This window comes from Emys orbicularis, chromosome 1, assembly GCF_028017835.1.
Source record: "Emys orbicularis isolate rEmyOrb1 chromosome 1, rEmyOrb1.hap1, whole genome shotgun sequence".
NCBI classification, from domain to species: Eukaryota; Metazoa; Chordata; order Testudines; family Emydidae; genus Emys; species Emys orbicularis.
Window position 1 is genome coordinate 362,020,306 of NC_088683.1, and position 27,621 is coordinate 362,047,926.

The following is a 27,621-nucleotide window of genomic DNA, read 5'->3' on the forward strand; positions in this document are numbered from 1 at the left end:
CCCGCTGGCTGGTGAAGCTGGGTTTCCAGCAGCACAAAGCCACCGGAGCAGGGGCCGAGGATCTGGCCCATCTGCACAGTGGACCAAACTCCCCTCTGGTGTAAGCAGTTGATGTCAGTGGAGTTACACCATTGAAGTCAAGGGAGAGTTCCCTCTCAGCTACCGCCTAGTCCCGGGGGAGCGCTGTCGGCTCTCTGCCAGCTCAGCCTCTGCCTCATGCTGTATGTTTTCACCCCTCCATTGTAACGCAGGTATTACCCCCATGTTACCGATGGGGAAACTGAGGCACGGGGCCACCCTGATCCAGCAAAGACATAAGCATGCTGTTAAGTACTTTGTTGGCTCAGTGACTCACACAAGGTCTTCTAGTGAGTCTGTGGCAGAATAGGGAACAGAACCCAGGTCTCCTGCCAACCAGTCCCTCCTTCTCTAGCCTCTAGGCCCTGCTGCCTCCCTTAGGGGCAGTATAAGGTGGAGGAATGCAGGATGCATGGGAGCATTAGAAGGCTAGGTAATCCATCCCGGAGTTAATGGGTGTCTCTCCACCCTCTGCCGTGCTGGATACCCCGTGTTGGCAGGGGTGGGAGAGAGCTGTGCGCGAGGTGGGAAGTCTCCTCTCTACGGAGGGTGAACTCCCCTGGGAGTTCACCTCCACGGGCCTACTGTCTTCCAGATGCACACGCAGAGCGGCTGCCCCACCGTGTGCTGGCACTACAGTCAGCACCAGACCCAGCCTCGCCGCTCCAGCCTGGGAGGGGCAGGCGGCTCTTGGAATGAGTCTGGAAGCAAGATCCTGGGACAGGAAGCCATCTGCTCTGGCAACAGCACGGCTGTGGCTGCCAGCTCATGGGAACCGTTACAGGGGTCCCCTATCCATCCCAGATGGAGGCAAATGGGCTCTGAATTCGCCCCAGAACCAATCCAGACCCTCACCCCAGCCCAAGATTCAAAATGAGCCTCACACCGCAGCAATCCAGAAAAGCCCAGCCTTTCGTAAGGTTTGCACCTGAGCCCACACCCAGATCCACCCGCCCTGGGAGTTTGGAGGAATTCAAGTTCCAGATCCCATCCCATCCCTAGCTCCAGCAACCCCCTGAGGATGCGTCCTTTCTGGGGTCTTGGCCGGAAAGGTCGCATGCTGGGACAGGGCTTTGGGGAGCTGGTCTGTGGCTCTGGATACCCACGCCACGCAGACGTGACCGACAGAGCTCAGAGTTGGGGCAACGTCAAATCTCGTTGTCCTTACGCGAGGAGATCTTAGTCGCTGAGGGCACAGCCGCCGGCCTCTTGGCTGGCTCTGACGCAGATGAGACAGCAGAACTGGAGTTATTAGCAGCAGAAGCAGGAGGAAAGCAGGGCCAAGAGGCTGGGGTTTGGGATTGGGACACCATCGTACAGACACGAGCAGCCAGTCCTGCCCCAGAACGCTCACAATCCTGGGCATCCCCAAATACCAGCAGCTGTGACTCGGATACTCCCCAGGCCCCAACGAGGTGGCTCTGGAAAAGCCACCAGAAATTCATAATGTGACCAGGTTTCCAGCGCAGAGGATCAGGGTTTGGTCAATTGGGGAAACCATCTGGACATTCAGGTGCTGCTTCTTCTACACCTGCCTCAGGTTCTCCTGCCGTGAGTCTCTTGGTCCTCAGACACTGGGTAATGGGCCGCGGTATAAGAACCCCGCTGGAGTAGAATCCCTGGCTCTTTTGCATTTCTCCTCCGTTTCCCAAGATTTCCTGCCTCTTTTCCCTCTTCCAGCCTATCTGGCACTTCGGACCCATTGACAGTCAGGCAAACTTCGAAACCTTCTGTGTTTTATCCAAATTTAGTTGGGAATTGGTCCTGCCTTGAGCAGGGGGTTGGACTAGATACCTCCTGAGGTCCCTTCCAACCCTGATATTCTATGATTCTATGAATGTCTCTGCTGATTATCAAATTGTCTCTGCATCCATGGGAGATACGGGGCTAGATCGAGGTGAAATAGATCCACCAAACCGTCAAGTGTTCCCACCCCTGCCCCCAAAACAGATTCCTCCACCCAGCCCCTACAGACACTTTGAGCGTCCTCCAACTCCCCAGTCCATCAGATTCGTCCTGGTCAGATTCGTTCGGATTCTACTCAGGCCCTGGTCTCAGTCTTCCAAAGAGCAACTGACTAAGAGAGGCCATCACCTTTCTAACCAGCTCAGTTCACTCCGTCCTGGGCTCGGTCACTTCCATGCCGAGAAACTGTGATGTCACAAAGGCCGGACTGTGAGGTCACAGGTGGGGCCGTGCAAAAAGCACTGACCATGGGCACCGGCCGCTCTATGGAGGGTTATGTATTCACCACGCCCTGCTGCTCAAACGCAAGCGATGCCATCCTTGAGTGGTTATCCATCCGTCTCCAGGATTTAGATGGCTGCATTGTGGTATTATCTGAGCACCTCACTGTCTTTATCCCCACACCCCCCTCGGAGTCGGGACAGGGCTGTTATCCCCACTGTACAGATGGGAAACTGAGGCACAGAGCGACATAGCCAAGGTCACACGGGGCGCCTGTAACAGAGCAAGGCACTGAACCCAGCTCTCGCGCATTGCAGGCAAGAGAGCGAAGCACTGAGCCAAGCCAAACGGGTCTCCTTCCGAGACCAGAAACCCAACCCAAGTGACACCAAGAGAAAGGAGCATAAGTCAGGGCAGGGGAGCTGGAAATCAGGAGGGCTCAGAGAGGTTCCAGTGAGCAAACAGCCAAAGATAAAAACCAGGTAAGAAATTCTTTCACGGCAGCAGTAACGGGAAGGCTGTGGCAGGATTTAGTCTTGGCTTGAATCTGGGGACAAGGACAGAGATATATGGCCTGGGGTTTTGTAAGGAGATGGACACAGGACAAATACTTCTTCCACTGCGTCATTAAACAGCCTGTCTGCCCCTCCTGATCTGGATTTGAATGGATATCACCAAGACCCCAGGCCCAGATCCGTTACCTATCGCACGCCCATTGAATGCTCCCTGATGGCGACCGCAGGTTCGGCCTCTTCCTGTCTCGCTTGGCTGGGCGTTGGGAATGGAGTCAGTTTGCTCCGGGGTTATCCACCTGCCCTGTGCCCTTGGCCAGCCCCCTGCTCCATCGGCAATGAGAATCAGGCCAAGATCCTGGAGGAACCGGTCGCCCCGTGCGGGTAACGTCCTTCCCAAACTCATCCACAGTCCACTGTCTCCTGGAGCCCAGCCTCAGCCGTGACGAGGATGGGACGCTGGCGAGGTGACAATGCCGAGCCTGAGGCTAACGTTATCATAGAATCATAGAATCATAGAATATCAGGGTTGGAAGGGACCTCGGGAGGTTATCGCTGATAACTCAAGGAGGTTCTCAGCAGAGGGAACCTGGAAGGAATGGGCCGTGAAGGCCGGCCCCCGCTCCCCACCAGAGCTGCCAGTGCTCGAGGAGCATTGGCAGAGGTGGGTGGGGGATGGAAGTTGTCTGCTCTATCGGCTCCAGGGCTGGCAAGCACTCACTACATTCGCTCCACACACAGAATATAGGAACGGCCATACGGGGTCAGAGCAACGGTCCATCCAGCCCAAGATCTGGTCGCTGGCAGTGGCCAGTGCCAGGTGCCCCAGCAGGAATGAACAGAACAGGGCAATTACCGAGTGATCCATCCCCTGTCGTCCAGTCCCAGCTTCTGGCAGGCTGGAAATCTGAGGCAGACATGGTTAAGGAGTGACTTGATCAGGATCTGTAAGGACCTATGTGGGGAGAAGATTTTTGATAGCAGAGGCTCCTTAATGCATCCGGTAAAGGCAGCACAAGAGCCAATGGCTGGAAGTTGAAGGCAGACAAATTCCGCTGGACGCCAGATGCCTGTTTTGCCCAGGCGTGGGGTGGGGTGTTCAGAGCCTTGGAAATGAGGGCAGAGAGTTTAAGGCTAACGTGGCGGGAAGCTGGGGTGGGGGATACAGAAAGGGAGGTGGGGGGTTACAGAAAGGGGGGTGGGGGTTACAGAGAGGGAGGTGGAAGGGGATACAGAAAGGGGGGGTTACAGAAAGGGGGGTGGGGGGTTACAGAGAGGGAGATGGGTGGGGGATACAGAAAGGGGGGGTTACAGAAAGGGAGGTGGGAGGAGATACAGAAAGGGGGGGATACAGAAAGGGAGGTGGGAGGAGATACAGAAAGGGGGGGATACAGAAAGGGAGGTGGGGGATACAGAAAGGGGGGGTTACAGAAAGGGAGGCGGGTGGGGTATACAGAAAGGGGGGTTACAGAAAGGGAGGTGGGTGGGGTATACAGAAAGGGGGGGATACAGAAAGGGAGGTGGAGGGAGATACAGAAAGGGGGGTGGGGGTTACAGAAAGGGAGGTGGGGGGCTACAGAAAGGGGGGAGGGGATACAGAAAGGGGGGATACAGAAAGGGGGGGTTACAGAAAGGGAGGTGGGAGGGGATACAGAAAGGGACGCGGCATGCTCAGAAGATGGTTTTAGCAGCGGTGTTTCAGATGGACAGGAGGGGGCGGTATGGGGGTCGTGGGCGAAGCAGCAGGAACTGGCACTGGAGAATTTTGGCCCAGAGGACGGGAGCTGCGGGATCAGATTTGCCGTAGGTCCCAAAGACAGAACGGCCGGGATGCGGGAGGAGGAGGAGCTGGGGAGGAGCCGGGGACATGGAGCCGGGGAAGCGGAGTCGGCTCTGGAAGGAAAAAGTGGGTGCTCAGTTTACGCACACGATCCAGAATCTAACTTGGCCAACCTCCCTGGGCCTTGAGGGGATGACGCTGCTTTACACTAGCCAAGGATCAGGTCTGGAGCGCGACCACCCAAGGGCACAAACTGCCTAGACAGACGCTAGGCTAGATGCAGAGGGACCCAGCGGGGAGTAGCCCTTGGTAAATGTTTACCATTCAGGCCTTGACCCAAGGTCAGCGGAGCCTGCCCGGGACACAATGAGCTACAGGATGACAGCAGCGCATTATGAATGGGCCATTTCCTTAGCTGAGGAATGCCGGGGACAGCACCCCCGCCTGTGTGTGTCAGTCCCGGCGGCCGGCGGAGCTGTGCCAGGCCATTTGCAGCGTCCGGTTGCTGTGTAGAGCTGCGGCAGCACGGCACGGGCACACGACTGCCTGACAGCGAAGGTGCTACACTGATTGACGCCAGCCGCTGGTCTGGGCCCTGGCCTTCTGCGCAATACAGCCGACTGCCAGGGCGTGACTCCCGGCTGACGCCAGCCGCTGGTCTGAGCCCTGGCCTTCGGTGCAATACAGCCGACTGCCAGGGCGTGACTCCCGGCTGACGCCGGCCGCTGGTCTGAGCCCTGGCCTTCGGTGCAATACAGCCGACTGCCAGGGCGTGACTCCCGGCTGACACCAGCCGCTGGTCTGAGCCCTGGCCTTCTGCGCAATACAGCCGACTGCCAGGGCGTGACTCCCGGCTGACACCAGCCGCTGGTCTGAGCCCTGGCCTTCGGTGCAATACAGCCGACTGCCAGGGCGTGACTCCCGGCTGACGCCAGCCACTGGTCTGAGCCCTGGCCTTCGGTGCAATACAGCCGACTGCCAGGGCGTGACTCCCGGCTGACGCCAGCCACTGGTCTGAGCCCTGGCCTTCGGTGCAATACAGCCGACTGCCAGGGCGTGACTCCCGGCTGACGCCAGCCGCTGGTCTGAGCCCTGGCCTTCGGTGCAATACAGCCGACTGCCAGGGCGTGACTCCCGGCTGACGCCACCCACTGGTCTGAGCCCTGGCCTTCGGTGCAATACAGCCGACTGCCAGGGCGTGACTCCCGGCTGACACCAGCCGCTGGTCTGAGCCCTGGCCTTCGGTGCAATACAGCCGACTGCCAGGGCGTGACTCCCGACTGACGCCAGCCACTGGTCTGAGCCCTGGCCTTCGGTGCAATACAGCCAACTGCCAGGGCGTGACTCCCGGCTGACGCCAGCCGCTGGTCTGAGCCCTGGCCTTCGGTGCAATACAGCCGACTGCCAGGGCGTGACTCCCGGCTGACGCCACCCACTGGTCTGAGCCCTGGCCTTCGGTGCAATACAGCCGACTGCCAGGGCGTGACTCCCGGCTGACACCAGCCACTGGTCTGGGCCCTGGCCTTCTGCGCAATACAGCCGACTGCCAGGGCGTGACTCCCGGCTGACGCCGGCCGCTGGTCTGAGCCCTGGCCTGTGGCGCAATACAGCCGACTGCCAGGGCGTGACTCCTGGCTGATGCCGGCCGCTGGTCTGGGCCCTGGCCTTCGGCACAATACAGCCGACTGCCAGGGAGCGACTCCTGAATGATGCCAGCCCCTGGCGACTGTGGACTGACTCCTGCTTTGCCCCAGTAGACGTGAAAGGAGAATTGGGCCTCCAAGTGGATTCTCTGTGCTTCAAGACACATCCGTCATTGACCTGACAGCTACAAGGTGTGAGTCTGACCTCACTTAGCCCGGTGTAAATCAGGAGCAATCCCACTGACGTCAGGGAAGTTGCACCACTGTCGATCTGGAGAGAGATGAGAATCAGGCCCAGTCCCATGCCCCTGTGGCTCCCCCCCACTCCCCGTGTTTAACTTTGTGCCAGAAGCATGCCAGCCGGATTTCAGAGCAGAGCTCACATCTTTGATCAGGACGCAAGCACTAGACACAAAAGGGGAATGAATGCAGCCAAAGGGACTTTACCCAAACAACAAAGCCCCATTTGTCACGGTCCCACAGGATCGGTCCCCCCCCCCAGCTTTGGAACAGTCTGGGAGGAACCCTTCCGTGTGCCAGACCCACCAGGGGTCTCGCTCTTCCTCCAGGGTACGTCACCCAGCTTCACCGCTTCCTTAGACTGGACCTCTGGGCCTGCAGCCCCCCTGCTTCCCGCCGTGAGCTCCGCTCAGCGAGTCCAAGCAAGAGAGACCCCTGACGGAGACCTGCACAGTCTTCGGGAGTTACTGCCCCTCGCCGAGCCTTCACAGGGACCACACGCAGCGTGTCCGAACAGCCGGGTCTATCCGTCAGCTGGAACGCAGCCTAGGAAGCCCTTATGTTAGCACAGAGAACTGAAGGTGAAAGCCCAGTCCAGCCTGGCCAGCCCAGAGCCCAGCCAAGCTGCAGTGACCCCCATGGTCAGTCTGTCTGTCTGCGTCTGATCCCCTTGGTCAGTTCCCAGGTGAGAGCCCCAACTCCTTCCAGCAGCCAGCTCTTATCCCCCCACCTCAGACCGAGAGATGGGGGAATCCATCTCCCTCTGGAGCGCTGGTCGCTAGGACTCAATGAATGCCCTGGTGACTGGATTTGCCATGGTCTTCTCAGATGCTCCACAGATATGGGGACGACAGCCCCGACAGCTAGCCAACATCCATACCCTTGTCTTCTAGCCTGCCCTGACATCAAACAGTCCCTTCCACCTTTCCTTTTCAGGGGAAACTGAGGCACACATGGGTGTCATAAAAATACTACAGAAAATCCCCACTTTGTCACACTATTTTCTCTGTGTTTCTTTGACAGTGTTTAGCCAGCTCGACCCAGAACAGGGCAGTGCGATCTCACCCAGCAGTCAGGTGAGACAGGAGCAGCATCCTCTGAAGAGTCCTTTGAGTGGAAAATACCATGCACCAGACCTTCTCTCCACTTGCTTATTACACCCCCGCCCATCACTGCAGTGTCTGGGCACCTCCCAAACAGCCTGTGAGGAAGGGCGGCATCATCACCTCCCTTTCTACAGATGGGGAAACTGAGGCACAGAAAGGGGATGTGACCTTGCCAAGGTCACTCACGGCAGGCACTAGATCCAGATCTCCTCTGCCCCAGCCCAGCGCCTCAGCCATGAGACCCTCCTTCTAGCTCCGAGTGCTCCAGACAGACCGAGCCTTGCAGCTTTGAAATCTCCCATGCCTCTCTGTCGCTGATGCGGCTGGGGAGAGGGAAGGGCAGGGAGGGGAGGCAGCGGGGTGGGGAGGGAGAGCGTAAATCCCCTGTCAGATGGAGGTCAGGAGCGTTCGAGCACCTGCCAGCCCAAGCGGCTGCCGCTTCATTAGGGTGTCAGCGCTTGATAGCGAAATTGCCCGGCTGGCTGCCCCGCGCGGATCTGTCAGCGGATCGGTACAGGGCAGCTGGCACGTCGGGGGTGCTGTGCAGCTCCAACGCTGGCCCGGGCTGTATTTAGGAGCTGGGGGGCGGGGTGGGGGGCGCAGATCCCAGGTGGGGGGAGGGGGCGTCTTTTCCCTCTTGATTCACCATTGTCGGTCTCTCTGGTCACTCCATTCCTTCGAATGTGGAGACAGCGCTTAGGAGAGACCCTTGGTGCTGGCCCTCCTTGACTTCCCTTCCCCTGGCATCTCACTCCTGGCCTGGTGCCCGGGGGCCAGGCCCCCGGCAGTCAATGGAAAGACTCCCCACTGATCTGGATCAAGCCCCCCTGGAGCACAGAGAGATTCCAGCTGAGCGTTACCCCTGCAGACACCACGGCACCGAGTCTCCCATCAGCGACCGTGTCAATGGAGTCGCTCCGGATTGACATCCGGGTAAGGGACAGGAGACCCCAGCCCTGGTGCTCCCTTCCTGGGGATGATGGATGCCGCCGGGGCAGCCACCCTGCCTGCCTTGGTCTCCCTGCTGGCCGCAGCTGGAGGATCTGGCGACCAACCCGCTCCCCCATTTCGGTGACGGATTGATTTGGCTCAGCGGGTCCCCCGGGGCGGTGCTCAGGCAGCCCAGGGCTGAATGGGCCCATTGTGCAGGGCCCATGTGGGTTTGGCAGATGTGTGCCAGCAGCGAGGTGGAAAATGTCTCGGTTCAACAAAAAAATCCATCCCGGAGGAATTTCCCAGGCTCCCCAGGTCCCCGGAGCTGACCCTGCCCCTGCGGCGTGACCCCGCTGGCTGCGATGGGGTCCCTGCTGAGTCACACAGGGACGTTCCCAGGCCAGGCCCGGTTCTCGCAGGGGCTGCGCTTTGGCGCCACTGGAGGAACGCTGTTGTGGGAAGAGGCAGATCCCAGAGGTGCGTAAATCCCTCCACTCTGGTGGACACACAGAGGCGGAGCTCCCCATCGGCAGCTGCGTTCGGGCCGTATTCACAGGTGTGAATCCACAGTAACCCCCCAGGCTCCCTCCAGATTTACACCAGTGTCACTGAGATCAGAATCCAGCCCTCCAGTGTATCGCTTCCGTTGGATTTAACCAACACACATAAATCTTACCCCTGTTTGCCCTGCTGGCTCCGAGCCTGGCTCAGCCGTCATCAGCAAGGCCACCAGCCAAGGGGCACTGTAGGCGCTTCCTTGGTGGAGCCGGCTGATTTAAAAGCCCATCTTGGTTTTCAGATCCTGGGGGAGTTTGCAGGACTGGCAAGACAGAAAACTCGCCCAGGAGAGGAGACATACACCAATCCATGACGCCCATTCCCCAAGATGGGTCGACCATGCCTTGGGAAGAGCCTGTTCCCATGAGATATCGATTCCCGTTCTCCAGGCAGCCCACCAGGGTCAACCACCGCTAGCTCTGCTGCAAGTTGCTTGGCCAAAGGAGGAGGAAGAAGAGTCTCTGGCTGACGAAGGCTGCCACCGTGGAGAGACTGGATCGGTGCACTGCTTAGGCACAGACGGCCACGTTCCTCTCTTGGTGGAACGCTGCTGGTTCCCCCCAGGGACGAAGGTGGCCCAGAGATCCCAGGGCTCAGCTTTCTTCCTTCCATGGCACATCCTGCAGGTCACCCCAAAGCCACCACTACAGCCCAAGACTCCAGTATCTCCAGCCTGAATGAGCATTCTCCAAAGCTGGACCACAGCTCATTCCAATGGCCGCTTCCCCCCTGCTGCGCCTTCACTGCAGCCGGCGGAGACACGGCAGCAACCGACATGGCCTGCGGTGCCTCTGTTCCCGCTCTGAGCCCATCACGAATCCCTTCACTGGCTCCCTCTTGCCTTCAAGCTTCCAATCCCCACCTCCTCTGCCCCAGGTCCTCCTCAGCCCCCTGCTGGTGTCCTCCACCTCGTCCCATCTGCATACCACTTTCTATTCCTGTGCCTGGGACTCCATCCTTCCCCTTGGGCACTCAACCTCCCTCCTCTCCCCAGTCACGTCCCTCCTGAGAGCTCTCTTCTGCCTCCATGCTCTTCAGCGATGGGCCAAGGGAGGATCAAACCGACTGGACCAACCCAAGATGGTGTCATGTCCAAGGTGTCCAAGCTGTGTGGTCTCGGTCTGATTCAGAGTGAATGTTTTTGGGGGCAGATTCTGATCCCTCTGAGCTGGTGTAAACCCAGAGTCACAGCAGGGGATGAATGTGGCCAGTCTAATTTGTAGGCACCCGTAACATGTCACAGTGCTTGAGAACCCCATTGTGGGCTGGGCGTTCTCTCCCTGGCCTCTTGGGACTGCCAATTCCTGACACAGGGTCACAACACGCCACTCATGTCCCCGGGAGAGGCTGAGCTCAGAGATCACGGAGGGCAGTGCTGTGCTGGGGGGGCGGGGAGCTCCCAGACTCCTGGGTTCTCTGCCTCAAACTGCTGTGTGATCTTGGCCAAGCTGATTAGCCCTCTCTGTGCCTCTAGGAGACAGGGACGTTATCTGCCCCCACCACGGGAGGATGTGAGGATAACTCATTGGCTCTGAGATCCTCCGCTGAACAGTTCCCCAGCAATGCCACGGATGATTCTCTGATTGCCGCTGGATTAGTCTCAGGTGAGCCTCCCGAGTGTAACTGAATGAAAATACAGTAGTAGAGATGAGATACTTCGGTAAAATCCTGGGCATCTCCTACTTCGACCACGTCACTAACAAAGAGATCTGCAATATCATCACCCAGTGCGTTGGGGCATACGAAGCCTCCCGACGACCATGAAGAAGCACAAGCTGAAGTGATATGGCCATGTAACATGATCATCTGGCCTATCCAAGCTCATCCTCCGAGGGACAGCACAGGGGAAGAGCAGAAGAGATAGACAGGGGAAGAGCTGGATTGACAACATACACGAGTGGACAGGAATGGACTTCACAGAGACTCAAGCACTGACACACAATCGTGAGGGGTGCAGACAATTGGCTGATTGCTCATCAGTGATGGTGCCCCAGTGACCAATGTGGTTATGGGAGTGATTATGAGTCTCTGCTCCAGAGGGTCATGCCGGTTCCCCAGCGCAGCTGGTGCTCTCCTGAGAACAGCTTCCTTGGGAGCCTTCCAGTCCCGGCAAGACCAGAAGCACACAGCCTTTCCCGGGGGCTCCTGGCTCCAGGCCTCCGCCCTGTTCGCTTTGGCAGACTGGAATTTCTGGCCCATGTTTGGCTCCATGTTCAATACAAACAGGTCCAGCCGCCCCCTTGCGCACCCCCGCCTGGCACCTCCTTACACCTCTCTGTGAACAGCTGGGTTGAGGGCAGCGTTCCTGGGATTAGAGGAGCACCTAGAGATCAGGGCCCTGTGGTGCTTTTCAGACAAGACAATCTCTGCCACAGGGCGTATTACACATGGGGACCCAAAGCCCGGTGAGATGAAGTAACATGGCCAAGGTCGCACAGGGGGAACTGTGGCAGAACTGAGAATTGATGGCAGGTCTCCTGAATCCCATGCCAGTGCCTTAACCTCTAGGCCAGCCTTCCACGCCTTAGGAAAAAACCTTTCCCAGCCCTAACCATGGGGATCAATTTAACCCCCTGCATTGAAGCGAGGATCCTGGGTGGCCAGGCACCTAACCCCACCCCGTCCCCGGGAGATCACCCTGGGGTGACCAGTGGCCCGTTTCCCTTCAGTCCGGGTGGGGCGGGGGAGGAAGCCGCAATGGGAAGACGCGACCCTGTCCAGCTGCTGAACGTTGCATTGTGTGCAGTGGCACTCCCAGGCCTTTTCCTCTCCTTTATTGCCCTGCTAATGGGTTTGTGTCGCAGGGAGGAAATGATGCAGTCGCGGAGACAAATGCTTCTCTGGGAAACCTACAGCCACCTGGCCTCTCCAAATGCTCAGTAACGTTCAGCCCCTCTGGGACACTACGACGCAGAGACGACTGAAGACAGCCCACACAACACCCCTGGGGTGGGCAGGAACCGGGCTAGCTCCATAGGGAAACTGAGGCACGGAGGAGTTGGGGGATGCTCAAAGTCACAGGGGGCTCAGTTCAACCTCCAAAGCACAGGCCTATGCTTCCTCTCCGGGCTTCCCTATGGGCAGCATGCTGCCCCTTGTGCCCCCCCCACCAGCTGCTGAGTCATGTGGCGTGGCCATAGCCCCAGCGTGCTTCCAGGGGGGCGCAGGAGGCAGCATCCTGCGTTCGGGGGCAAGGGGGCACATTCATGATCTGCTGCTGTACAGATGCAGGGGTTAGCGAGGTTCTGCCTCTCCCCCTCCCTGCCATCCGCACCGTGGTCCAGCGTGTGCTTTTCAGAGCTCGAGCCAATCCATCCCACCCGACTCAGATCCCCAGCGATAAGTGCGTGCTTAAGAGTTTGGCTGGATCAGGGCCATTCGGCGCCGCAGGGCAGACCTGGGTCAGGGTCAGGCGTTCCAGCCATGTGACCCTCAGCCTCCCAGCTCTGCTCGCCCCGTCCCTCAAGGCAAGCAGGTTGGTCTCCTGGACTCACAGCAGTGACTCAGGAGACCTGGGTTCTGGGCCCACCTTGACCAGCGTGTGCCCTGGGGTGAATCACTGCATTGTGCCTCAGTTTCCCCCCTCTGTCTTTCTAAGTTGTACGCAAGGCCTCTCTCGCGCTCGCTACCTGTGCGTGCAGCGCCTAGCACAACCAGGCCCTCCTCTTGGCGGCTGCTACCCAGATGGATGTGCAAGAGCTCCGCAGACAGCGTCAGGGGGCCAAGCGCTCCTCTCACTGGGATTAGAGGGGTGGAACAGAGAGGAGAATTTGGCCCACGCTGAGGGAAAGAAGCGAGAAAGCAGCCTCCCCCCCGACCCAAAGAACTGGCAGCCCCCTTTTCAGCAACACCCCTCCCCCCTGGCACTAAGGCTCGGCTGAGCAGAAGGTGCCAGGCTGCAGCAGTGCCAGGCCGAGCGCAGGAGCTAGCTCACTTTCGGTGTCCTCGCGCCCAGCTGGTGAGTGACTCACCTCCACCGTGGCGCTGCAGTTCATACCTCCGGAGAGATAAGGAGCGGGGAGATAAGGCCTGATGGCTAATCCGTTATGGGATAGCTCAGTGGTTTGAGCATTGGCCTGCTAAACCCAGGGTTGTGAGCTCAATCCTTGAGGGGGCCACTTAGGGATCTGGGGCCAAATCAGTACTTGGTCCTGCTAGTGAAGGCAGGGGGCTGGACTCGATGACCTTTCAAGGTCCCTTCCAGTTCTAGGAGATAAGATATCTCCATTCATTCATTCCCAGCAGGCGGGAGGGGGCAGCTACTACGTGTGCCAGCGATAAAGCAGAAGTCTCGCCTGCTGCAAGGCTATGGCCCGAAAGGCCAAGTGCTTCTGAACCGGAGAAGGGAAAGAACCCAGGCGTCCTGCTCCAACTACAGGAACAGCACCCTTCCCAGAGCTGGGAGGAGAACCCAGGAACCCCCACATCCAGCTCCCCTGCTCTGACCACTAGACGACACTCCCTCCCAATGCCAGGGCTGGAGCCCAAACTCCCAGTCCCTGGCAGGTGCTATGGGCAGGGAGCTGCATGGGGTGTCAGGAAGGCTGGCTTCTATTCCCAGCTCCACCGCTGACCTCCTGTGTGACCTTGGGCAGGCCATTTCCCCGCTCTGTGCCTCAGTTTCCCCTCCCGCCCTTTGTTTGTCTTTTCTAAGAGCAACACTCCCTCCCAGAGCTGGGACAAGAACCCAGGAGTCCTGTCTCCCACTCCCTTGCTCAAACTATAGTAACAGCAACCCAGGAGTCCTGTCTCCCACTCCCTTGCTCGAACTGTAGTAACAGCAACACTCCCACCCAGAGCTGGGAATAGAACCCAGGAGTCCTGTCTCCCGGTCTCTTTTCCCCAACCACTCAATCCTCCTTCCCTTTACAAAATTCTGTCCCCCAACGCATCCCAGGGCAGACCTGCTAATCACCAAGGCAGCCTGTGAGTGTCCCGAGGAGAATTAGCTCCCTTAAGAACACACGGTTGTAAAACGCACGGGGGGAGATGGGCGTTAATATTTCATTGTATTAGTCACCGTGGAGTAACATTTGGGTGACCTTTGAAATCGCTTTCACCGAGCTCCACACCGCCGAGCGCTTGTGGCTGGCTGGGTGTGTGCTGAAGGGGACTGTACCAAAAGGACGGTCAGCGCGTGTAGGGCTTACTGCTAAGATCTGGCAGGCGGACACCTGGGTTCTGTATCCTCGCTCTGGGAGGCAGCGGGCACTGGTGGAGAGTGCTGGACTCAGGAGAGGAAAGAGAAGGCACTGCCCAGCTTCCGTAACGAGTTCCCCTACACACGGCAGGGTTTTGCTTTCCGTCGGCACTTCACGTTTGCATTGCAGGAGGGCCTAGGAACCCCAGTCACGGCCCAGGCTCCTGCTTTGCAAGGCGCTGTACAGATACAAAATTATTCAGTCCCTGCCCCACAGACCTTACAGTCTAATGACGTCGTCTAGAGGTAAGGGAAACGACCTCAGCTAGGCTGCAAAGGAGCGGGGGTGGGAGGGTGGGTTTACAGTGGAGCACAAATCGAATGCGAGCCACCAATGTGATGCTGTTACAAAAAAGACTGGTATCACGCTGGGGTGGATTAACAGGAATGTCTTATGTAAAAACACGAGAGGTCATTGTCCCGCTCTGCTCGGCACCGGCGAGGCCCCAGCTGGAGAACTGGGTCCAGGTCTGGGGGCCAGGCTTTAGGAAAGATGGGGACAAATTGGAGAAAGTCCAGAGGAGAGCAAGAAATGTGAGCAAAAGTTGAGAAACCCTGAGCTGTGAGGAGGTTAAAAAAACCAGGCAGGTCTCGTCTTGAGAAAAGAAGACTGAGGGGGGACATAATAACAGCCTTCAAATTCATTAAAGGCTGTAATTAAGAGAACAATGATCAATTGTTCTCCATGTCCACTGAAGGTCGGACAAAAAGCAATGGGCTTAATCTGCAGCAAGGGAGATTTAGGTTCGATAGTAGGAAAAACTTGCTAACTCTAAGTTAAACTCTGCTATAGGCGTCCGAGGGAGGTCGTGGAATCCGTCGCTGGAGGTTTGAAGACCAGGCTGGACAAACCCCTGTCAGGGCTGGTTGAGGTGGACATGGCCCTGACTCTGCACACGGGGCTGGGTTAAACGGCCGCTCGGGGGCCCTTCCAGCCCCACACTTCCACGATCCTATGAAAAGCAAAGTGGCCATGCCAGAGAAAGGGCGAGAGAGCACAGAGGGTGCCCCTCTTCGGCACGCTGCCCCCGCCACTGGAGGCAGGCCAGACCTTTTGAAACGTGAAGACCCAGGCCAGGGAAAGCAACGCCATAAGTGTACCAGAACTGGATACACCCATGTGATGGGAAGGTGACACACTGCATCCCTAACAGCTGTACTGGAGCCAGGCGGGGGGGTCTCCAGCTGGGAATAACACAAGGAGAGGATGGTGCATTGACTCCAGACAGACGCACACCTCGCCCTCCACTAGGACCCAGCCTCTCTTGCAGGAGCAGCAGCGCTATCCCCTATTAGCGTAGTTCCTGCTTACCCAGGCTTTGATTGATAGCAGTGTCAGCAGGTAATTGCAGAGGGGCTGCTAGCAGGGGGCACAGGACAATGGCAGAGTGGGACTGGGCCGAGCTGTTATTTGGGGGACAGAGGAAGAACGGATGTGATGAGGCCCAGCTGCAGACAAGTTTCTTGCCGTAGCATCCTCAGATTAATAGCTGGGGAGCAGACGGGTGGTTCTGCCTGGTAGACCAAGCAACGGCTTCCTTAGGATCGCAGCGATTGCTTTACGCTTGGCCATAAGGGGCTCTGAATGAGGGTGGGCAGATCAGGAGGTGGATCCGTGGGTAAATACGTTAGCTCCCTAACGTGGGGAATCAATCATCGAAGGCATCTGCTTCGGAACAGCCCATCCCCTGGCAGAGGCTAGGATCCTCCGACAAGATGCACCAGAGTAAAGGAGTTATAATAACCTGGCAGCACAAGCCAACCCTGCCCTGCTCTGCACCATCAAAGACGGAGTCAAGGACCTTAATATATTTCTAGATGGGCTTGGACATTCCTATGGACAAAAGCAGCTTCTGCTAGAGTGGAATTTACAAGGGCGTTCCGGCTGCGTGCTTCAAGGCCTGAGATGACGCCCAGGAAGAATTTGCCCTGCCCTCCCCCCTCCCCCCCCGCCCAGGACATATCCCATGTCGATCTGCAGCCTAGCTCCAATGCAGCTGGAGTATTAATATCGGGCTAGCGTGCCTTTCATGCCAAAGACGGTTACGCTACCATTTCAGAGGCAGCAGGTGCTACGGGCAGGGCGCTGCGTAGAAGGCTGGCTTCTATTCCCAGCTCCGCCGCCGCACTCGTGTGAGACCTTGGGCGAGTCATTTCCCCGCTCCGTGCCTCGGTTTCCCCTCCTGCCCTTTGTTTGTCTTGTCTACATAGATTTGGCAGTGCAGGGCTAACAAGAGCACAAAGCAGGAAACGGCAGCTCTGGCTCCCACTCACCCCCATGGAGCAGGCCACTTGTCGGGTCCCAGCCTGATGGTGCCCAACGAACCGGGCAATACCCCAGGCTGCACACTCTGCCCTTGAGCCCCCATCTCGCCCTGCCAGCTGGCCCTGCTTCCTGGTGGTCTGGTCACTCGGCTCACGGCACAAAGCTTCCCGGTGTGCAGCCCAGCCAACGCTTGGCCCGGGACTTTTCTTAAACCAGCAGGTGGTATTGCTGGTGTAGAACTAAGTGGAGGTGCTGGAGCGGTGCGATCACACCCCTCCACGCTTGATGCACCGTGATGTTGCCCAAGCTCAGAGGCATCCAAAACGCAGCCCCTGGCAACCTAGGTGTGCTCCTGCAGCCTCGCCTATAACAGCGGGGCCAGCCACAGCCAGAGGCCCCCTCCACGCCACCACCAAGGCAGATGCAAATGGAGTCATGGGCATTTATTACTGAGAATCAACTGCTGGATCTGGGGCTGGAACTCCGTCCTCCCCAGGGTTCATTCAGTCCCGATGTAACTCACACTGGCTACGTTGTGATGTGTCCCATGCACGGCTGGGACATAGACGCGGCTAAGAGCCTACTACTGGCACTAGCCAGCGGAGTTACTCCTTCAGCTCAAGTGGCAGATGCCCAGACTCTTAGGGTTGGGAATCCCAGGTTCCCATCTTGCTGCTGACCTAGCAGGGGGTGTGTTACGCTTACTCACATTGAAGTCAAAGGGGGTGCGGTGGAGTAACTCGATCAGGATTTAGCCCCCTGTAAACTGTTAGGCACAGCCAGCAGGGGCCTGGCAAGCCGCTAGGATGATTTTGAGCCAGCAGGGAACCCCTTGTTCACGTTCCAACACCACATCAAAGGCAAGGGTGGGGTGATTTCCCAGCCCATGTTTTGGGGGGCACCCGTAGACACCGCCACGTCCCTTCCCTCCACCAAGAGATCGCTTCTCCGCAGGGCTCATCAGGATATCTCTAAGGATCACCCGTGTTTGGGGGAAGGGTGGTGCTCAAGGTGTTTTCGCTGCCCCCCACTTCCCCATCTCTATGTCTATGTCTAACCACACACACCGGACCCGGCACCGAGCCGAACCGTGGCATGTTCTTCAAGACCAAAGCAGCAAAGGGCATTTACTAGGAGTCTGCCACGCTGCACTGCCTTCCCCCTTTGGTCCTAAGAAGGAGCGTCGAGAGAGAAATCAAAGGCCTGGATCTCCCACCCCTCTTATCGGCAACGCGTGCTACATAGCCCTTAGCCACCTGTTACAGCGCTGGCGCCACGTCACCGGCCTTCAGGGCCACGACATTTGTTCGCTCCATCCTGCCGCGCTCTCTCGGGAGCGAGCCACCTGCTGACTAGCTGGAAACCGATTCATAAGCTGGGCAGCGGGTGAGACAGGCTAGTCGATTTCCATATCGTTGCTGAGATAAAGCCTGGTCAGTTTCACGATGGATGGTTCGAAACCCATACGGTGGGTGATTATGGATAACGTCACCGTCAGTCAACCAAATGGACCCTCTGTTTCTCACACACACACGTACGTACACGCCCCTTCGCCTCCTCCCCAGGTCACCCCGCTCCAAAGGAGAGCGCTGTGTGTGCCCAGATCATTAAGAAATCAGCACTGCTGTCTTGATCCACGGCCCTTAACTCCTTGGGCCACTTTTATTTCCTCTGTCCCAGGAAAGTGCCTGGCACGCTGCAGCCTGCAGACACGTGATGCCTACAAACAAATGAACGTCTGCACTACGCAGAGCGCTGGCCAGGTTTTGTTATCTGAAGGAGATCAGCGCGGCTGGCATTGTTTGCTTCTGTACAGTAGCCGCCTTTGGGTTCATTTCCTCTTTCCCCTTCAGCAGCTCTCAGTTATTTCTCGTGCGCTATCTTCCTTCCCCTCTCTTTGCAACACACACACAAAGAAATAAAAGCAGATCAATAGATACTGAGTATGCACCAGTAATGCTTCAAAGGAGAGTGCTATAAAAAAGCTCTTCCTCCCCCTCCCTCTTTCCCTGTTTTCCACACACTCGTTCCTTTCTGATCTACCTACAAACTTTGCAATAATGCTTAAGAGTCATGGCCCAGGACCAACTGTGCTAGGCCCTGTACGAACACAGAACAATCCAGTGCTTCTCTTCTGTCTCAAACACAAGCACAATGAAACGGAAAGGTGGCAAATTCAAAATGGCTACAAATGCAATGCTGCCTTGTAATTGGCCTGTGGAACTCACCGCCACAGGATGCCACGGAGGCCAAGAATTTAGCAGGATTCAAAGAGGGAGGCAAATGATCCCACATCGGCCTGCTCTGGAATTTCTTGCCACTTCCTCTGAAGCACCTGGCACTGGCCAGTCAGAGACCGGAGACTGGGCTGGATGGACCTTGGGACTGATCCAGGCTGTCAACTCCTATGCTCCTAATGTCCGGGCGTCGTCCACGTACAATCAACTGGCGACAGCCAGGTCCATAGTGGATTTCATGGAGGTGCTGGCTCTCCCCCTGTCCAAATGTCGACCCCAACTAAGGCTAAGATAGTGTGTGCAGCAAGAACGCCGGAGCCTTTGTAGAAGTGGAGGGTCCACCGGCACCCAAACCAGGGAGCCCCACTTTTTAACATCGGTGTAATTTGGGGGCAGAGGGCAGCATTTCCCACACACCCCCAAACTGCAAACCTCAGACAGATGCTGCGCTTCGCGGTGGGGGAGCTGATCTCCCTGCAAAAGCGGGGGCTGGGAATAGGCCCTCTGTCTCCTCAGACTGTCTGTATTTACTGACAAAGGCTCCATGCAAACTTAGTGCCCAGGTGAAATTTCAGTCCCACCTTTCATGGGAGGGGGTCCAGTTTGCTGCCTGGTGGGATGGGGGTGGGGGGCTTCATTCCCTGCAGGGGGGGCTGGTAGAAAGGGTTCAGCGAGCCGACAGCAGGCAGGCCAGGAAGGGCCTTCAGCAAGTCTTAGGGAACAGAGACACTAGAAGTTTAAGGTCCTGCTCACACTGGGGTTTGGCCACTGACTCGCACGGAAGTAGGATCGGGCCCTAGCCTCTCGCTGGTTTCACTGTTGCCTTCTGAATACAGACAATGTTTCCTGCTCTGCAGGGGAGTGCTCCCATCCTGGGCTGTGAGAGGCTCCGGGACAACATACAGTGAAGAGCGCAGCAGATCAGACCGGCCCCCAGCAGTGGCTAACCCCAGCGCTGCCGAGGAATGTGGTCTTCCCACCCCAAACACCCCTAGCCAAGAGCCCAACGGCGTTGCGGACAATCCCTTCCTGACCCCGACACGATCAGCTCACGCCCTGAAGCCTGAGATCTGATACACCCAGGGAGATGGCAGCTCAGAACCTGTGGCTGGTTCTGCCTGGGCTGCAGCATGCATCTCAATGGGGGATCTCGGGTATGTTCAAATAGTTTTGGCACATGAGCCGAAAGAGCCTAAAAAAGCAGTGTAACAAAGCCCCCGCAGGGGAAAAAGACCAGATCCTCAGCTGGTATAAATCAACAGGGCTCCCTTGCTTTCAATTCTGATTTACACCAGGTGAGGAGCTGCCTCCAAAGTCTCCTGCAGAAGATTCTCTGACCGACACTCACACAAACACCTGATGGCTACGCAACTTGGAAGGGGTGCGTGTGACACACACAAGCTCACACCAACACACACGCAGAGCACGGGGGGGGGGGGGGGGGGGAGGGAAAGAATGCAGAAAAAGCAGCCGCCTGGACACAACTGAGAGTCATCCGCACAAGGATGAGAGAAAGAACAGAGGAAGGAGAGGAGGAGGAAATAGACGAGGAAGAGAGAGAAGGGAAAGCACGAGAAAGGAGGGGAAAGAAAGAAAGAGGGAGTAGAAGAGAAGAGAAAAGTGCAGAAGAAAGCCGGGAACTAACAATCCAGGGTGAGACCACAGGGAAAGACAAATGATCAGGGGCTGGGCAGGGACTAGGAATTTCAGGAACTGCCCTCGGCATTAATAATAAAAAGTGAAGGGTTTTTTGGCCTTACACTGTCCTGGATGTTCTCCATCTTCCAAGCCCATCACCAGCCCCCGAGATGGTCGCAGGGATCTCTGGACAGGGCAGCTCGCCGAGGCTGTGAGTGGATGTGCTCTGTCTGCAGGAGCCGGGGCCGTCCTACCCACTTCCTCCAGTCCCCTGCAGGAATCTCACTTCTCCGCAGCCGCGGGCGACCTCAGAGGCAGAGGCTGTTCCAGGCGGCTGTGCTGTCACCGGCGAGCTGATCGGAGCCTGGAGCGCATGGGGTCCACCCGGCGAAGGGGCGGGGGAGGGACACACCAGAGGGACACCCCGCGCTGTCTAGCAAGCAAACCACATGCGAGGGAACTCGGAAGCTCACTGTTTTCAGCCACGTCTCCGCCCCCCCCCCCCCCAGTCATATCTCCCTTTCCAGCTGCGGCGAGAGCAGCTGCTTAGCCTGGCCTCGCTGTGTCGATTGTACTCCTGTTACCCTCCCCTCAGTGGTGACCACAGCCGTGCCACCGTGTTATTGTCCGGCCTAACTTGGGATGCTCCATCTACCCCAGCCGCCTTGCCCAATACTGCCAGCACATCCCTGTGCCTACCCCAAAAGTCACAGTGCCAGGGCTTCTCCCAGAAGCAGGTGGAGGCCACTTAAACCCAGAGGAAACGTCCCATTGCTTGCTGGAATGATCCTTCTGTGCTGGCACTGACCTTTCCCAGCCTGAACCGTGCCATCCAGGGCACCCCGCTTGCATCTACACCAACGGAGTTACGAGGCAGGCAGGTAACTGAGCCTGCAGTCCTTTCTCAGGAGAGCTGCTACTGAAATGTTTATGTGAGTGAGGCCTTGCAGGGCGGGGCCTCCCCTTCCTCAGGCCGGGGGGAGGAGGGGTAAGTACAGGGCCAAGGAGTGACCTGCAATTACTGTACGCGCCAATTAGTGCTTACAAGGATCAGACCGCGGCAATGCCAACCTCCGGCACTACAGACACACAGGAGCGGCGCCAGGGTTTTTGCCGCCCTAGGCGGCAGCGCTCATCTGAGCATTCGGCGGCGGGGGTCCTTCCGCTCCGCGTCTTCGGGGCACTTCGGCGGCAGGTCGCGGAGTGAGTGAAGGACCCGCCGCCGAATTTCCCCTGAAGACCCGGAGCGGAAGGACCTCCCGCCGCCGAATTTCTGCCGAGAGCGGCAAAATGCCGCCCCCCAAATCCTGCCACCCTAGGCAACTGCCTAGGGTCGTGAAGTGGAAGCGCCGGCCCTGCAGACACAACACCTACAACAAACAGAACGGAATCCACCCCGTTCTCTACTGCCCATTCCACCTCAGGGCCCAGGCATGCGAGCCTGGCTCCCACACCTCCTCTGTGCTTGTAGGAGTAGTCAGGGGCATAGCAGGGTCGGAGCCAAAAGCCACTGAAATCAACGGAAGCTTTTTCATTGACTTTAACGGGCTTTGGGTCAGGCCTGCAGAGTCCGATCCTACAGTCCTTATTCACTGCCTTCAGTGGAGCTGGGTCCCAATGAACGGCACAGGGATTGAGCCTTGCGGGGTAACTGATTGCTTTAAAGTTCAGACTGTCCCCAGCCTCACAGGAGATATTGTGCCTGCCAGCGTTTGCTAATCTCTACTGGCCTGAGCCTGCAATGGACGACGCCTCATTAGGTGCCCTCTGGGGCCCAGGCAGGATTAATATTTCGCTCTTTCACCCCCAGCTCTCAAAGCGCTTTCTATGTCCCACTGACTGACAAGACCCGGGGAGAGAAAGTGACTAGCCCAAGGCCACTCAGCAGAGATGGGAACAGACCTGCCTGCTAGTCTTGGACCCTGTCCGCAGCTCCACACTGCCTCCCAGTGCCCACGGAGCCAACCCAGCTGTTGATTTTGCTACAATTTGCAGAGGGCTAGATCCTGCCACCCTGGCTCACACCGACCCCGTGGGCCAGCCAGAGGAATGACTGGCTCCTCAGCATGGGTCAGGCTCATAGAACCATAGAATAGCAGGGTTGGAAGGGACCTCAGAAGGTATCTAGTCCAACCCCCTGCTCAAAGCAGGACCAATCCCCAGACAGATTTTTGCCCCAGATCCCTCAAGGATTGAGCTCACAACCCTGGGTTTAGCAGGCCAATGCTCAAACCACTGAGCTATCCCTTCCCCCACCATGTGCTTAACTTCAAGGGATTCTTAGCCCCCAGGAGTCATTGTGTGACCATCCCAGTAACTCCGTGTTACTAGGCCTAGGATAGCAGGAGTCAAGCCCATGCACAAGGAAGAGTTTTTGCAGACCTGGGCAGTCAGGGCCAACCCCCATGCCCACTGAGCTCGGAAGGAGCTTTGCCATTGACTCGAGTGGGACCAGAGTGTCTATGAGGAGAATGATCTGGGATCCCCCGTTTTTTCTCTTTATTACTATCGATGGTACTTATATGACACCCCCCCCCCTTTACTGCGGTATCTGAGCACCTCCCACTCTTTAACGTAATAGCCTCCCCAAGCCCCTGCCAGGCAGGGCAGTGCTATCATGCCCATAGCACAGGTAGGAAACTGAGGCACAGAGAGACTGAATTACTTACCCACGGTCACACAGGGAGCCTGCAGCAGAGCAGGACTTAAACCCGGGTCTCCTACGCGGCGAGCTCACACCCAAACCACTGGATCATCCTCCGTCTCACCTATCCTGCCTTTATTCCCTCTCAGAGGTTCTGTCTCCCATCCAGCACTGAGGGCTGGCTACCGCTCCCCTGCTGCCCGCAAAGGCTGTTCCTTCAACGGGCCAGCAGGGAGCGACACACAGCCCTTCCTGCGCTCTAGCGCCCTCTGCCAAAGCAGAACACCTAGGCCAGCACCGTGACTGCGACCCACCCCCATGCAGCTGGGTGGGTATTAGACAAGCCCCAAGTGCTCTTTGCACAGTGGTTTGTGTTAAACATCCTATCACCAGCCATTTTTCATTAAGAGGGAAATAAATGTGTTTCCCTCTTTTCCAATCACAAATCAATCTGCCGTTGCCCTCGGCTATTTGCAGACCACGTTTTTGTCTCCGGTTATTGCCTTTCAGCCTTGTTCAGCTCATTCCCCTTCCTGCATTCGTGGGCTCTTGATTAACGCTGCCAGGTCCCATCCTGCGTGCGGAAAAGTCGCCCAGAGCACATGGGCCCTGAACAAATCTCTGGCTAACAAACCCCGTCACTGCCCAGCGTCACTGCTAAGAAAGCAGGGCAGCGAGGGGACACTTTCCAGATCAAATTTGGAGGGTGGAGTTCCTCCATAGAGAGATCCTACATGAGACCTATGCACCACTTGAGTCATGTTCTGAGGGTATAAGAAACACCATAGGAGAGTATTGAGAGAATTCCCAGCCTGTATGATATTAATGACACCTGAGCTTTTAAAAACTGACTGGATTTGTTTTCAATCCGACGTAGGGATGCTCTTCGCCTGCAGTTTGCATCACCCTCAGCAAGGATGGTGGAACTAGAACGGTCAGTTTCAGTTTGTGTATAGTCAGTTTCATTTCCAGGTTGTCAGGTAGTAGCACAAGTCTGTGGTGTTTGGCTTTCCCAGTATCTTACTAGGCTCAGGGGCCTGACTGGACCTCAGGAGATGTGGGTTAAAATTTCCAGCCTTGCCACAGACTCCCTTTGGCCCAAATCCTCAAAGGGGAGTTAGGTGCCTAAATACCTTTGAGGATCTGGACTGTGGCCTCTCTGTGCCTCAGTTCCTCATCTGCAAAATGGGGATAATGGACTTTCCTTTGCCCATCTGGTCTATTTAGATTGCAACCACTCTAGGGCAGGGGCTGTCACTTATCGTGTGTTCGCTCAGTGCTGGGGCCCTGGTCTCCGCTGGGTCAGCTAAGCGCTACTGTAATACAAATATGGATTTCATGATTTGGCCAGAGCAATTCCCTCTGAGGCCTTACACGCCACCGGCCCCCTCCACAATCTGCAACACAGGAAAAATTGCGACATCAGGTATTTGGGGGACATACTGCTACAGTCGTCATAATAACCCTTTACACTTCACTGTCAGCTTCCACTGGAGGATTAACAGACCAAGCCTCCCAGCCAGGCTGGTAAGCAATCTTATCCCCATTTTACAGATGGTGCAACTGAGACACGGGGGGCATTAAGTGACTGTCCCAAGGTCCTGCGGGGAGTCTGTGTCAGAGACAGGACCTGAACAATACTCCCACCCTATGCCTTCACCACAAGGCTGCCCTTCCTTGCCCTCTGCCAGGGGGGTCTCAAATTTAGTGTTAACCAGAAACTACCAGAGAGCAAGAGGTATCAGCCATGGGAGGATAGAGAGGCCAGGGGTTAGAGCACTAGGCAATGGATCTTGGTTCACGTTTATGGTCTGCCACAGACTTCCTCTGTGACCTGGGCCAAGCCACATTGGCTACGTTGACACTTGGAGCTGGGCGTGTGATTTCCAGGTGGAGGGCTAGCTCTGATCAGGGAGCATGTTACATAGAGAGGGTAGCACCTGGGTTGGCAGCCTCAATATGCCCCTGGCCCCCAAGAGGGATGTACTGGGACCTGGCTGCTACTTGGTTTCTGGGGGATTAGCTGGAGCCTGTCTCCTGAGAATTCCCCCTCCCCAGCTCCAGGTCTGGTTCTCTCTGCCCAAACTCTCCAGCTATAAAACAGGACTATAATAACCCCCCTCCCCGGGGTGGTGGCCAGGAGGATGTGGAGGCGCTGGGGGGGATGGGGCCATCCCTGGCTGTTCTCCGCAGCCCCAGCCCCAGAAGTTGGCTCCCTGCGGTTGCCCAGGAAGTGCCTGGCACGTTACCGTATCAGGCAGCGCTCGGCAGGGCAATAAAACGGCTGGGTAAAAATAAACAGGCGCAACCTGCCATTGTTCGGAGCCGGAGCCGGAGCGCGGGTTAGTTACTTCGCGGCGTGACGGGGGCAGGGTTCGGGCTGCGAGAACCAGGACCCCCCCCCCCCCAGCTGGCACCAAAGGGGGATGAGCTGGGGGTGCTGAGCCCACCCCAAAGCACTGCAGAGGGCCCCGCTCTGCTTTGCCCACCCGGCAAGGCCGGGGGAACCCGCCCGGGGTGAGAACCGCCCGCGGTGACTGGGCGGAAGTTTGCGCCGGTTTTCCGCGGGTCTCTGCTCGGAGCAAACCCAGCGGGCGGCGCAGGGTCAGCCCCGGTGCAAAGCAGCCGCAGACCCGTCCCACCGGACCCTCCCTCCCCCAGCGCGCCCCAGCTTCCCCTGGCGTGTCGCGGGGCCCCTGCCCCCGGGGGGCTCCGCCCCGCACCCCCGGCCCGGCCCCGCCGATCGCTGGAACCGGGACCCCCCCGGCGCTAAGCGGACAACCGGGGAGCGACGGAAAGTTCACCCCGCTCCAGCGAGCAGGGCGCGGGCTGCTCCGGCTAGCGAGAGACACCCACGGTCCGCTTCCCCCCGGCCCCGATCGCCGCCAGCCAAGGGGGAAGAATGAATGAGGGAGAAGAGCGAAAGGTGGAAAGAGCTTGTGAGGAAGGGAACGAGAGAGAGAAAGAGAGAGCGGAAAGGATGGGGGGGGAGAGAGAAGGGGAACGACTGAGAAAGAAAAAGATAAGGAAAGTGGAGAGAGAAAATGAAAGAAGGCGAGAGAGAAGGAAGAGAGATTGAAAGGAGAGAGAGAGAGGTGGGAGAAAAGAGAGAAGGAAAAGGAGAATGAAGGAGGGGAGGGAAGGAAAAAGAGAGGGGAGGAGAGGAAAAGGAAAAGAAATGGAGAGAGAGAAGGGGACGAGGTTGAAAGAAAGAGGGAGGAAAGAGAGGAGAAAGAGGAGGGAGAAAAGAGACAGAAGAAGGAGGGAGAGAGAGAAAGAAAGAACACGAACTAGAGAGAGGGGAGGGGGAGAGGTTGAAAGAAAGAGGGAGGAAAGAGAAGGAAAAGGAGAGAGAGAGAGAAGGGAAAAGCCCGAAGGAGGAGAGAGCCCGGTGCCCGCTGGATGCGAGCCCACCCCCAGCCTGTCCCCTCGAGGACCCCCCCACCCAGCACCGCCCTGGGCTCGCCGGCCCGAGAGCCCCAGCGGGGCGCGGGTGGGGGGGGGGAGCGGCTCCTACCTGTAGCGCCTCGGAGCTGGGCAGCGTCTCCTCCGCCTTCAGGAAAACCTGCTGGCCCCGTCTAAAAAATTGAACAACCGCAATGAGTATGTGGGGCAGGATCAGGACCATGCTGCTCCCGGGCCGGCTCCGCTTGTCTCCCTCCTCGGCCAAGGCCCGTCCTAGCTCCGCTGCCGCCCCTCCCCTCGCCTCCCTCCCCGCCGCTGCCAGGGGCTTGGCTTCGCATCCACACCTGCTCCCCAAAGCGCCGGGGCCGGGCGCAGCAGGGCTGTCCCGGGGGCAGGCAGAGCCCGGCGCTGGAGCGGCTGCAGGCACTGGCAAGGGGAATGCAAGGAGAGGGGTCCTCTGGGTCCTAAGCACCTGCAGGAGGGAGCCAGGCCAGCGCCCAGAGCCTTCCGTTTCCCAGTCAGCCAGGGCATGGGCTGGTGGAGCGGGGAATGCAATCACCCAGCGGGCTCCAGCCATGCTGCACACCCAGGCCCCAGAGAGATGGGGGAGCCAGGCTTAGATCCCTGGTCCCTCACCTCTAACCCCCCCCCCCATCTCCAGCTAAAGAAGGATCCCTCAGCTGTTAGCAGTAGTAGATCCTTTATCCTTAGCTGCTAGAGGGCCCCATGCACACACACTCACAGCCACTACATTGCAATGTGCTATGACAGCGGTAGTGCCGGGAAAAGAACGCAGCTGGGGAACCGAGGCCCAGAGACGTTAAATGACTTGCCCCAGTTCATCGACGGAGTCTGTAGCAGAGCTAGGAATCGAACCCAAGTCTCGGGCCTAGTCCGGTGCCACTGCCAGCCTTCCTCTTGTCCCGCTAGGCATAGGGGGCAGAAAGCGGTAGGGCCTGCCGGGGATCTGGGTGCCACTAGGGCAGGCTGCCCTCCCTTAGGCCTGGTCTACACTACAGGGTGGATCGATCTAGGATACACAACTTCAGCTACGAGAATAGCGTCGCTGAAGTCGACGTATCTTAGATCGAATTAAAATTACTTACTTTGCGTCCTTGCGGCGCGGGATCAATGCCCGCGGCTCCCCCGTCGACTTTGCTTCCGCCTCTCACCGAACTGGAGTTCAGCAGTCGA

General features: G+C 57.7%; 1 protein-coding gene across 1 annotated transcript in view; it reads right to left on the reverse strand.

Moving 5' to 3' along the window:
• PDE2A (phosphodiesterase 2A) overlaps positions 1-27,621 on the reverse strand; it is a 380,786-nt gene that overhangs the window by 251,023 nt on the left and 102,142 nt on the right. Inside the window, exon 2 of the mRNA XM_065409992.1 lies at positions 26,540-26,600. Coding sequence (XP_065266064.1) covers positions 26,540-26,600 — 61 coding nt within the window. The remainder of the gene's footprint in view (positions 1-26,539; positions 26,601-27,621) is intronic.